The 13223-nt window shown below is 35.1% G+C and overlaps 1 protein-coding gene across 11 annotated transcripts in view; it reads right to left on the bottom strand.

The window, feature by feature from the left end:
- Positions 1–13223, bottom strand: part of LOC149775107 (RIMS-binding protein 2-like) — a 381635-nt gene that overhangs the window by 77256 nt on the left and 291156 nt on the right. For 9 of the 11 annotated variants that reach the window (XM_089943974.1, XM_089943975.1, XM_089943981.1 and 6 more), the window contains 2 exons: positions 9360–9449; positions 595–756 (listed from right to left, as the gene is read on the bottom strand). In XM_089943974.1, the coding sequence (XP_089800100.1) occupies positions 595–756; positions 9360–9449 (252 nt within the window). The remainder of the gene's footprint in view (positions 1–594; positions 757–9359; positions 9450–13223) is intronic. The other 2 variants (XM_089943977.1, XM_089943976.1) reach the window with 2 other exon arrangements.

The following is a 13223-nucleotide window of genomic DNA, read 5'->3' as shown; positions in this document are numbered from 1 at the left end:
TTGGGCAGGTTTGACTGTAATGTCTATGATTTTATTGGTTTGACTGTACTATGATTTCATTGGGTAGGTTTGACTGTACTATGATTTTATTCGGCAGGTTTGACTGTAATATGATTGTATTGGTTAGATTTGACTGTACTATGATTTTAATGGTTTGACTGTACTGTATCATTTTATTGGTTTGACTGTACTATGATCTTACTGGTATGACTGTACCGTAAGATGTTTGACTGTACTGCCTGTGATTTTATTGGTTTGACTGTACTGTCTATGATTTTATTAGTTTGACTGTACTGTCTATAATTTTATTGGTACAAATAACACTACTAGAAAAAGTTATACTTTTTTGACATATACAATGCATACTTTACAGCAGAGTAACATTTTCAGCAACTGCAACACTTTAAAATTTTTGAACCTACCAGGTAAATGAAGTCTATAGTTTCACAAGACCACAAAAGGGAATTCCTAAAGTAATCCATAATATCATCCATTAAATTTAAATGAATTATTTTTCTTCTAGACTACTGAATGCATGTTTACAACCATGAAATTAATGGTATATTTATGATGTGCAAAAAAATTCTAGTTCACCTGTATGACTTATTTCATCTGCTGAATCAGAGGTCTCTGCCTCGAGTTCTTTTAATTTTTTTGCAATTTCATACAATTCTGGATCTTCATAAGCATTCCTGTCTGGTTCAGGTGAGTGTTCAGCAGACTGGGTTACCTCTTCCAAGTCATCCTCAGCAAAACCTGTACCACAAACAAAGGGAGTGGGGATACATGCAGAAACAAGGAAGAAACCATTCCAAATGTTTGAAAAACAAAGGTAACATATTTAAAAGCAGTAACTAAAATCTATAAAAGCATCAAAAACATATCTTATGAGGAACAAATAGGAAGCTAACTTTATTTTCATTTCTTTATCACCACTTAGTTTGTGGGCCCCGAGTGGCCAAGTGGTGTAAAGTGCTCACTGTTATGGATCATTACCATCTCACCTCTGTCTGCGTGAGTTAGAGTCTCAGGTTCAGCCAAAGTGGGTATGTGAGATAGCTTGCCAGTAGCTTCTCGTGGGTCAACGGTTCTTTTTGGGGTTTTCCCGGGTTCTTCTTCCACCAATTATACTGTCCGCCATGAATAGCCTATCGTGTGCTGAAAAATGACCTTAAACCCTACAACAACAACCACTTAATTTGCTCTATGGGACTTTGCTAATTACTTAATTTGCTCTATGGAACTTTGCTAATAACTTAATTTGCTCTATGGGACTTTGCTAATTACTTAATTTGCTCTATGGGACTTTGCTAATTATTTAATTTACTCTATGGGACTTTCCTAACTTCTTAATTTGCTCTATGGGACTTCATTAATTACTTAATTTCTCTATGGGACTTTGCTAATTACTTAAATTGCTGTGTGGGACTTTGCTAATTACTTAATTTGCTCTATGGGACTTTGATAATTATTTAATTTACTCTATGGGACTTTCCTAACTTCTTAATTTGCTCTATGGGACTTCATTAATTACATAATTTTTCTATGGGACTTTGCTAATTACTTAAATTGCTGTGTGGGACTTTGTTAATTACTTAATTTGCTCTATGGGACATTGCTGCCATAGCATTAATGCGTCTTCAGACCAGGGTCCATGTAGTTTGTTCTAATAACTACTCCTAAAAAAATGCATCGAGCCATATCTGCTGGTGCAATGTGCAATGGCAGATCTGGGTTTGTGCAGATTTTAGCTGGACTCAACTTATAAGCAAGCATAGATGGTAAACAAAATGGCAGTCAAACATAGTAATAATTTTATTTTGTGTAAATTAAATAATAAAAATTTCTTCACTTCATTTCTTGCATTTCATTTTGATCATGTAAAATGTTTTAAAAAGGAAATATGGATATAATAACAAGCATCATGTAGCTTTCAACCCCCACAGTGTCCTACATTTGATAGGCCATTTTATCAGTCATCTGGTTTATCACGATACTGTATTATATCCATGAAAATTATCCCATAATGCCTTGTAAATTCTTTAGCAACAAGAGCTTGGCCAAGCATCTTGTATGAAAATGTGATAAAATTGTTTAAAAATGTGATCAAATTGTATAAAAATGTGATATAATTGTATAAAAGCAGGAGTGGGTTTGACATCAAACACTGGTCTACCATATAAGAAATACAATAATCTTCAAATGTCAGTGTTATGACACCAAGCTGTAGCCTACCGGGTGAGAAAGATGGTAAATCTCTCAAATGTTATGACGCCAGGTGAGAAAGATGGCAAATCTGTCAAATGTTATGACACCAAGGAAGCCTTAACATTGTTTAGCTCCCAATTTATTGTGAGCAACCATGACAAATGCAAGAACAAACAACTGTAGTGAAGGATACTTCTATAAATTCAATTTTATAGGAATTTAACGACAGTAGCATAGAGGGTAGTGAAGGATGCATTCGAATAAATACAATTTTATAGGAATTTAACGACAGTAGCATAGAGGGTAGTGAAGGACACTTCTATAAATTCAATTTTATAGAAATTTAATAACAGTAGCATAGACGGTGGTGAACGATACTTCAATAAATACAATTTTATAGGAATTTAATGACAGTAGCATAGAGGGTAGTGAAGGATACTTCTATAAATTCAATTTTATAGAAATTTAATAACAGTAGCATAGATGGTAGTGAACGATACTTCAATAAATACAATTTTATAGGAATTTAATGACAGTAGCATAGAGGGTAGTGAAGGATACTTCTATAAATTCAATTTTATAGAAATTTAATAACAGTAGCATAGATGGTAGTGAACGATACTTCAATAAATACAATTTTATAGGAATTTAACGACAGTAGCATAGAGGGTAGTGAAGGATGCTTCGAATAAATACAATTTTATAGGAATTTAACGACAGAAGCATAGAGGGTAGTGAAGGATACTTCGAATAAATACAATTTTATAGGAATTTAACGACAGTAGTATAAATGACACATTAATAGTCCATCACAAGCTTAATAGTCCTCAATGAATGCACTGGTAGGGCATGGCGGACTCTCTGGATTATTGACCTTGACATTTGGTCAATGTAACAATGCAGTCTTAACTTATACCGACCATTATATTCTTCTTAGAATTACCATGGCTGTGACTTCTGACCTTGTAAGGCCAAAATCTAAAGTTTCCTTTATTGCCCTAAGTATAATCAATACATAAAATTTGGTCAAGTTTATTCTAGAACGAAAGTTATTTTTAAAAAACTATTTTTCATTGAGCCACAATGATAATGACCTTTAACCTTTAGACCCCCAAATCAATAGGCCTCTTCCATATCGTAAGTGCAAGCCCTCAACAAACTTGGGTCAAAGGTCATGCTGATCAAGGTACTCTTCTATGAACTCTTCTAACGAAAGCTCTATGTCATACTGATATTCCATTTCTGAACAGAAATACAATTTTCAAGTTGGGCATGTTGGATTTCAGATCAGCACCATTTTAGTTGAGGACCAACAAGATACTATAAGAAGTCTTCTTTTAAAAACCTCATGTTCATATGATTTTCTATTTTGGAAAATTAATAACACAAGCTTTTGAAGACGGCTGAAATGGCAGCTATACTGGATATTATACTGACACCATTTTCATTTAGGACCAACTAGGCATCATAAGAAGTGTTTTGGTGAAAGCACAATGCTGATATGACCAGCCATCTAGAAGAAGTAGTGATAACAAGATTTTTCAAGATGGCCATTGTGGCAGCCATATTGGAGGTCAGATTAGCTCCAATGTTATGATCAGCAAGACATAATACTATGCCTATCTGTGAAAGCTGATATGATCATACATTCTGAAGTAGTAATAGCAATATTTTCAAGATGACCATTATTGGATGTCTGAGAGGCACCATTTTTTTATTTTTGACTAACTAGACCAACATATTGATACGAAAATCTATTCTAGAGGAGTAGTGAGAACAAAATGTCAGCCACAATGGACATGCAAGCAGCACCATTTTCATTTAGGACATCACAAGAAGTTGTTTGTTGAAAACGCCATGTCAATTCGATTTTCCATTTAGGAAGAGTAGCGATAACAAGACTTTCAAAGATAGATGCAAAGGCAGCCATAATGGACATAAGATTGGCACATTTTACATTTATGACAAATTAGACATTATAAGTCTTATATTTCAGCACAAGCCCCATGCTGATGTGACCATGTTGATATGACCATTCTTTCTGGAATACCAGCAATAACAAGACTTTCAAGATTTTTAGCAGGATGTCCAAGTCCATGTGCCACCATATTTCACTTGGACCATCTAGACTGTGGGATGAATAAGTGAATGTAAAGATGCATGGCAATCCTCCAAGTAGTTAAGGTGGAGTAGAGATAACAAACTTGTGGATGGATTGACAGATGAAAAATTATCTCATAAGCTCTTCTGGTCAATACAGGTAAAATCATTTTTATTCTTTCAGTCTTTTCATCATAAAATCAATAGGTTTCTATTTTATCCAATGCATAAGTTATCCATAAGCTTTGGTGAATGTACATGGTTCAGAACTATCATTTTTGCAGAAACTGTTTTTCTTCTTTCAGTTGCCTTTACCTTTGACCTTTTTGACTCCAAAGTGCAATCACAAGCCAGCAAAAGTTATGTCCAAGTCTGTGATTTAGAAACCATCACCCCCCCCACACACACACATCCCATAAGTGACCTTGATCTTTACACCCCAAGGTCAATAGGCTTCTTCCTTATTCCAAATAAAAACCACTTGACTTGTGCAAAAGTGCAATTGGTAACAGTCTGACAAACAAGATCACAGCATAATAAAATAAGCCTTATGGCGGGCATTTAAAACTTAAATTACAAGTATAAGATTGTTTAAGAATACAGAAACCTGCATGTTTTAAACAGTTATGGAAAGCGTTCTTAAGCATTTTTTTAAGAATCATCACTTTTACCATAATATTTCTAGCATGACAGTGAATGTAACTGCTGAGGAATGTACTGGTACAAATGAACTAGTTTTAAGTTAATATCAGGTATAAGGAAACACTGAAGCATACCTGTATTAGTGAGGAAACTTGAATATATGGATCAGAAATACACTTATGTTCGAAGTATTACTTCACATGGCAATGGAAGACATTTTTGATACAGTCCTCCCTCGTTATAATTCAGTAGTACCAACTGGATTATGTGCTGAAGACTTTACACTGTGTACTGCGATATATATAGAACTGTGATGAGAATAACTTAATATATAGAACCATGTTATAGTGGGCAATAGCAAAATTGTTTAAATAATGGTGTTTTGAAACGAAAATGAAGAAACAGGACAAAGGTTCGCCTTGTTTTCATTCAACCCTTACTGATACATATTAATATGATTTTGGTCACAAGGCGCATAGTACACCTCTCCCTCGATAACTCGCGCACAACAGGGTCCACAAACATTGACTGCACTAAAAGCTAAAGTGCGAGTTACCGAAGGACCTACAAAAATTGAAAAAAATTCTGCTTAAAAATTGAGAAAATCATGAGAGGGGAGTTAGGGGACTGGGCTGTTTAATGACTGAACCCTTGTTTTACAATCAGGTCGATAATAATTGTTAATAATGCGCTTTTTCTAATGAAGTTGTTCATTATTCTGTATAAATAACATTTACTTTCAAAATGTCCAACATGTGAAAGATCTTTCCAACTGGTTTCAACAACCATCACGTGTATGCGAAAACATCTGTGCATTACGTCACTCTTTTTGTTTGGTTGATAAGTCTGGTTCCCGGAGTGGTATTTAATAGTATCCTGCCAAGTCGGGAGTCTCTTAGCAGGGAACTAGACTGACTGTTGATACAACACCAAACAAGATTCCTTTTTTTTCAAAAACAAGCGACATTTATTTTGTGAGAGAATTGTCTCAATCGAAACTCAATTTTTGATTTGTTCAATTAATACATTATTGATGTCGTGATTTCATTGGAATTAACAGTGAAACTTCTTATCATCCTTGAGGATATCTCTTAGTGCCAGTTCAGGAATTCTCTGAAACTTGCTAGTCCACAATGGTCCGTATCTGTGAAACCAAGCTCTTTATTTTACGAAGTATTCTTTTTGCTTGGTTGACTTGTAATCTTTGATTAGTTATGAATGAGTCAGTTAAATTAAGGTTTCTTAAGTTACATCCACATTAAAAATTTTAACAGTGTTTGATTGATCCATGAAGTGAGTTCACTCGACATATGACCAGGGCCACTATATTTTATGTTTGTAGGATTTACTTGCCTTTTAACTTTTCTTTTAATCCACCTCCTTTATTTGAATCAAAAGACATAATTAACGTGATAATACAAAGGAGGCCAGCTTTTAATTCAGTGCAACACTACAACAAATACTTCTGCAAATCATTTATCAGCACACGGTTGGCAATTAATTAGGTTCTCAGAGAAATGATTGCGGACATAGCTGTTACGGTATACTGACACATTTTACATTCAAATACACATTGCATTTATGATGATTACACTTAAAAGGAACTAAGAGATAAAATTAAAACACAAATTTCACTTAACAAAAATTATGTAATTAATATTTAAGTATTAATGTACTGCCTACACTTGGCGTAAGTGACATTTTCGTTGATGAAAATTTCCTTGAATATTTTTAATTATGGTGTACTAAGAATGTCGTCTGGAAAGAAAATGTAACCACTTATATGACTTCCTATTAAAAGTTGATAATTTCAAAATGTTGATTAAAATTTTTAGGTCCTATCTACCATCTTTGACTATAAAACGAGCTATATATCAACGTTTCAGTTACCAATTTTGATCGCAATTTTCTTCAAGTTCTAAGAAATAGGGATAATTTTTTGCTATTTATGGGTTGAAAAAAAATGGGATCAACGTCTGACCCTGCCTTATAAGCGGGTTTGCGAGTTATCAGGGTGCGAGTTATCGAGGGAATGGTGTAGTACTGCATTATACCCAGAATCGCATTATAATGAGAAGCAGTGTAATGGGGGAGAGCTGTATATCCTAATGGGTATAGAAATAAAGTTTTGTGAAGTAAACTTCTTTCTTATATTTTTATAAATTAACTTTATCATCAGTCCTTCTTTGCATCAATTGGTATTCAGTCACATTCATATGTGTTACTAAATAATTGACTATACTTCTTCAAAGTTTAAAAAATATCCAGAATGTCTCAGTGTTTTAGTATTAAACATTAAACAACATATATTTCAATGCACTCATAACTATTTTGTAAAATTTGATAAATTGTGATAGATCAGCAGGGTTGTCGTTGTTGTTGTTCTAGGGTTTAACGCCATTTGTCAGCACAAGATAGGCTATACATGGTGGCCAGTATAACTGGTGGAGGAAGAACCCTGGAAAACCCAGGGAAGAACCACCAACCCACGACAAGCTACTGGCAGGCTTTCCCACATACCCATAGATCAGCAGGGTTCAATCTAGGCTGCATTTCTGCATCAACAGGACAGTAAAATTATCAATGGCCCACTCAAAAACGAATGACGTGTCCAAACGGTGCAGTAATGTTAATTTGTGCTAATTTGCACATCTCAGCTGGGTGCAATGTACATGCTGGGGTCTGAGTGTTCGATTGACAGAGACTGATGGTTTAGCTAGACTGGTTATACTGCTTAATGTCAACATATTCCTATCTAACAGTGCATTAAATGATAACCATTGACACACAAATTCAAGCAAACACAATTGTAAGGGTGTTTTGAAAATATATTGAGGAAAATGACCTAAATTGATAAAGCAGAGCAATACTAAAATTAGGTTTCTCTTCCTTCATCCTGTCCACCATTGGAACCAAATAAAATGAACCTTTAAAACAAAATCAGAATGGTAATAAAATTAGCAGTACTGGCATCATGGCTTGCTACTGTCTCTTTACCTCTCTCATGATCAAGACAGAGTAATGAAAAAGTGGAAATTTCAAACTGTAACACTATAGGTAAAATACACATGAAGTTATTCCCATTTACATGTCATTAGATGCTGGCTTTGTATAATGGAGTCATGTTACATGTCATCATATGTTGGCTTTGTACAATGGAGTCATGTTACTTGTCATTAGATGCTGGCTTTGTACAATGGAGTCATGTTACATATCATCAGATACTGGTTTTGTACAATGGAGTCATGTTACATGTATCATATGTTGGCTTTGTACAATGGAGTCGTGTTACTTGTCATCAGATGCTGGCTTTGTACAATAGAGTCATGTTACATGTCATTAGATGCATACTTTGTATAACGGAGTCAAATTGTTATTGAGCAGAAAAGATATCAGCAGTGAGCAGTGATGAGAGCTTATTGGTTATTTTTTTAAGGCAATCGCTCATAAACCTCACATATTTCCGTGAATTAAATGGTGAATAATTCCTTTCAATGTATGTGTGAAGAGATCTAACTCAAATGAATCAGGGTGTATTTTTAGGACATGAGATTCATGTGCATTTGAAAAGTCAACTAAATGCACAAATATGTGCATTATATTTCAAACCCCATCTTTATTTCTTCTTTAAACCCCACCTATATTCAGAAATTTACTTCCTTTTATGAAATGGTTCAGGAGGATTCCTACTAAATTTTCGTATCTTGAATCGATACCAATGTAGAAAAAACAATTCTTATTTATTTACTTTTTATATTATACATTCCACTATGTAAAATTATGAAAAAAGAAATAAGCAGCATACATGTAAATTAAATTTAAAAAAATACTGAAATGACATGATGTACTTGCCACTCAAACTTTCACTTGCCACTTTAGAAAATTTAAGGGAGCCATAATGGCTCCATACCCGAGAATCCTTGATTGAAACCCAGATCTGTTAAGATGATTTATAGATCAAGTCAATTCATGAAGATCAAATGAAGGAAACCAGATTCCAGTTAACTGAAGTCCAACATAAATATTTCATAAAGGGAAACCATATTCCAGTTAATTGAAGTCCAACATAAATATTTCATAAAGGGAAACCAGATTCCAGTTAACTGAAGACCAACATAAATATTTCATAAAGGGAAACCAGATTCCAGTTAATTGAAGTCCAACATAATATTTCATAAAGGGAAACCAGATTCCAGTAAATTGAAGTCCAACATAATATTTCATAAAGGGAAACCAGATTCCAGTAAATTGAAGTCCAACATAAATATTTCACAAAGGGAAACTAGATTCCAGTAAATTGAAGTCCAACAAAAATATTTCATAAAGGGAAAATTAAAAGATGATTTTAAAGACCATTTTATTTGACCTTGGAATGTCTAATATGTGACCTTGGCAGCTAGTGCACTTACCTGTGTCGTGAGATTTAGAGGAATCTGTTTGATTATCGCTGTTTACTTTGATACTGTGTGCTGATTCATTCTTGTTACTATTGGTTTTCACTATTTGATCCAAAAATGAGAGGAGATAACAAAAAAATTATTAGTAAAGACTACATCAAAACCTGTGAATTAAAATCACCAATCTGACTTGGGAAGAAAAAGTGAACTTTTGAATGACTTTGATATTGGGTAATAGCATCAAATTAAGGGTGATCACAGCGTAAATGTGTTATTTGGTAATAGCATCATATACAGGGTGATCACAGTGTAAATGTGTTGTTGGGTAATAGCATCATATACAGGGTGATCACAGCATAAATGCGTTATTTGGTAATAGCATCATATACAGGGTGATCACAGTGCAAATGTGTTATTTGGTAATAGCAACATATACAGGGTGATCACGGCGTAAATGCATTATTGGGTAATAGCATCATATACAGGGTGAACATGGTGTGAATGTGTTATTTGGTAATAACATCATATACAGGGTGATCACAGCATAAATGTGTTATTTGGTAATAGCATCATATACAGGGTGATCACAGCATAAATGTGTTATTTGGTAATAGCATCATATACAGGGTGATCACAGTGTAAATGTGTTATTTGGTATTATCATCATATACAGGGTGATCACAGTGTAAATGTGTTATTGGGTAATAGCATCATATACAGGGTGATCACAGCGTAAATGTGTTATTGTGTAATAACATCATATACAGGGTGATCACAGCATAAATGTGTTATTGGGTAATAGCATCATATACAGGATGATCACAGCGTAAATGTGTTATTTGGTAATATCATCATATACAGGGTGATCACAGTGTAACTGTGTTATTGGGTAATAGCATCATATACAGGATGATCACAGCGCAAATGTGTTATTTGGTAATATCATCATATACAGGGTGATCACAGTGTAAATGTGTTATTGGGTAATAGAATCAAATACAGGGTGATCACAGTGTAAATGTGTTATTAGGTAATAACATCATATACAGGGTGATCACAGCATAAATGTGTTATTAGATAATCACATCATATACAGGGTGATCACAGTGCAAATGTGTTTTTTGGTAATAGCATCATATACAGGGTGATCACAGCATAAATGTGTTACTGGGTAATAGCATAATATACAGGGTGATCACAGCGTAAATGTGTTATTGGGTAATAGCATCATATACAGGGTGATCACAGTGCAAATGTGTTATTTGGTAACAGAATCAAATACAGGATGATCACAGTGTAAATGTGTTATTAGGTAATAGCATAATATACAGGGTGATCACAGCGTAAATGTGTTATTAGGTAATAACATCATATACAGGGTGATCACAGTGTAAATGTGTTATTGGGTAATAGAATCAAATACAGGGTGATCACAGTGTAAATGTGTTATTAGGTAATAACATCATATACAGGGTGATCACAGCATAAATGTGTTATTAGATAATCACATCATATACAGGGTGATCACAGTGCAAATGTGTTTTTTGGTAATAGCATCATATACAGGGTGATCACAGCATAAATGTGTTATTGGGTAATAGCATAATATACAGGGTGATCACAGCGTAAATGTGTTATTGGGTAATAGCATCATATACAGGGTGATCACAGTGCAAATGTGTTATTTGGTAATAGCATCATATACAGGGTGATCACAGCATAAATGTGTTATTGGGTAATAGCATAATATACAGGGTGATCACAGCGTAAATGTGTTATTAGGTAATAACATCATATACAGGATGATCACAGTGTAAATGTGTTTTTTGGTAATAACATCATATACAGGGTGATCACAGTGTAAATGTGTTTTTTGGTAATAACATCATATACAGGATGATCACAGTGTAAATGTGTTTTTTGGTAATAACATCATATACAGGGTGATCACAGTGTAAATGTGTTTTTTGGTAATAACATCATATACAGGGTGATCACAGTGTAAATGTGTTATTGGGTAATAGCATCATATACAGGGTGATCACAGTGTAAATGTATTATTTGGTAATAGCAACATATACAGGATGATCACAGTGTAAATGTATTATTTGGTAATAACATCATATACAGGGTGATCACAGTGTACATGTGTTATTTGGTAATAGCATCATATACACGGTGATGTCATGTCTTCCTCCATATACTATTTTAAAATTCATTTTGCATGAAACACACAATACAAACTCAGGACCTTTGCTAATCACAGATTTCCAAGCATTGCTTAACTAGTAATTTTTCTTAGTCAGTGGGTTTTAGTATTGGGAGATAGTGCTCATTTCAGTAACTTTAACATAAATTGCCCCCCACCCCCCAAGATAATAGCTACATTTAAATATTACTCTGAATAAAAAAATACTTATTATAGTGTTTCAACCAAAACCATTTTGGCTGGTTAATTTTGTTTTTTTTACATAGCTATTTAATCTTATATGCTTGATCCAACATTTAAAACAGCTGTTTAATTGGTACATGTACATAATACACCCAAATTGTAACTACTGTATATACTCACTTATAAGTCGAGTCAATCTGCAAACAACAAAGATCCAGATCTGCAGTACCATAATGTGCCTGCAGATCAGGGTCTATGTTGTTTTGTTGTATTGATTACTCCTACCTGCATTATGTGATGGTAGATCTGGGTCTGTACAGTTTGCAGTTGGTCTTGTCTGATAAGCAAGTATATACGGTACTTAAGTTTCTTCCAAGGCACTAGAGTCTACTGTTGCATGCTGGGAAAGGGCAAACCACTTCCCTGCTCTGGAAGGTCCCACATCCCATAGGGATTTTCAGGGATTATAGAAAAGGGGACTATTGATCCAATACCATTCCCAAGTCTGGCTTCTGTATGCCAATTTCCATCCCAAGCGGAATGAAATGACAGTCAGGATGATGGTGGTCTTGACCCTACCCTGGTACATCAGGAGCTCCAATAACCAGTGACCAGTACTCAAAGACCTGTGACTGGTCAGGTGACTCAAATCTGAAGGGAGATCCTTCCCCAGATTAGAGAGACCTCTTACTGGGTGACTTGATCTGGTTACTGACAATGGGCACTGAAAGGGTACTGCTATACCTTCCGGTTACTGACAATGGGAACTGAAAGGGTACTGCTATACCTTCCAGTTACTGACCACGGGCACTGAAAGGGTACTGCTATACCTTCCAGTTACTGACCATGGGCACTGAAAGGGTACTGCTATACCTTCCGGTTACTGACCATGGGCACTGAAAGGGTACTGCTATACCTTCCGGTTACTGACCACGGGCACTGAAAGGGTACTGCTATACCTTCCGGTTACTGACCACGGGCACTGAAAGGGTACTGCTATACCTTCCAGTTACTGACCATGGGCACTGAAAGGGTACTGCTATACCTTCCAGTTACTGACCATGGGCACTGAAAGGGTACTGCTATACCTTCCGGTTACTGACCACAGGCACTGAAAGGGTACTGCTATACCTTCCGGTTACTGACAATGGGCGCTGAAAGGGTACAGCTATACCTTCCAGTTACTGACAATGGGCACTGAAAGGGTACTGCTATACCTTCCGGTTGCTTGAGAGAGATAATATCTAACAGAAAACAAATGTTTACCTAAGAGTAATTCGACACTGTAAAAACCATGCTCATAAAGAAATTGCTCAAATCATTACAAAGTGAAGGCAATTTTCTAATCAATGTTATTTATGCAACAGTAATGTCTGTGACCAGAAAAAGAACGAAAGATAATGCTCATGGGTGAGGTAGCTATGGGTTGGATTTAAGGAATCCAGAACTATCTAATCACCCTAAGGAAGGATGAATTCTCATCA

The sequence above is a fragment of the Sinohyriopsis cumingii genome, chromosome 19 (genome assembly GCF_028554795.1).
Source record: "Sinohyriopsis cumingii isolate HCF-2022 chromosome 19, ASM2855479v2, whole genome shotgun sequence".
NCBI lineage: Eukaryota > Metazoa > Mollusca > Bivalvia > Unionida > Unionidae > Sinohyriopsis > Sinohyriopsis cumingii.
This window is presented reverse-complemented; position numbering and strand designations above follow the sequence as displayed.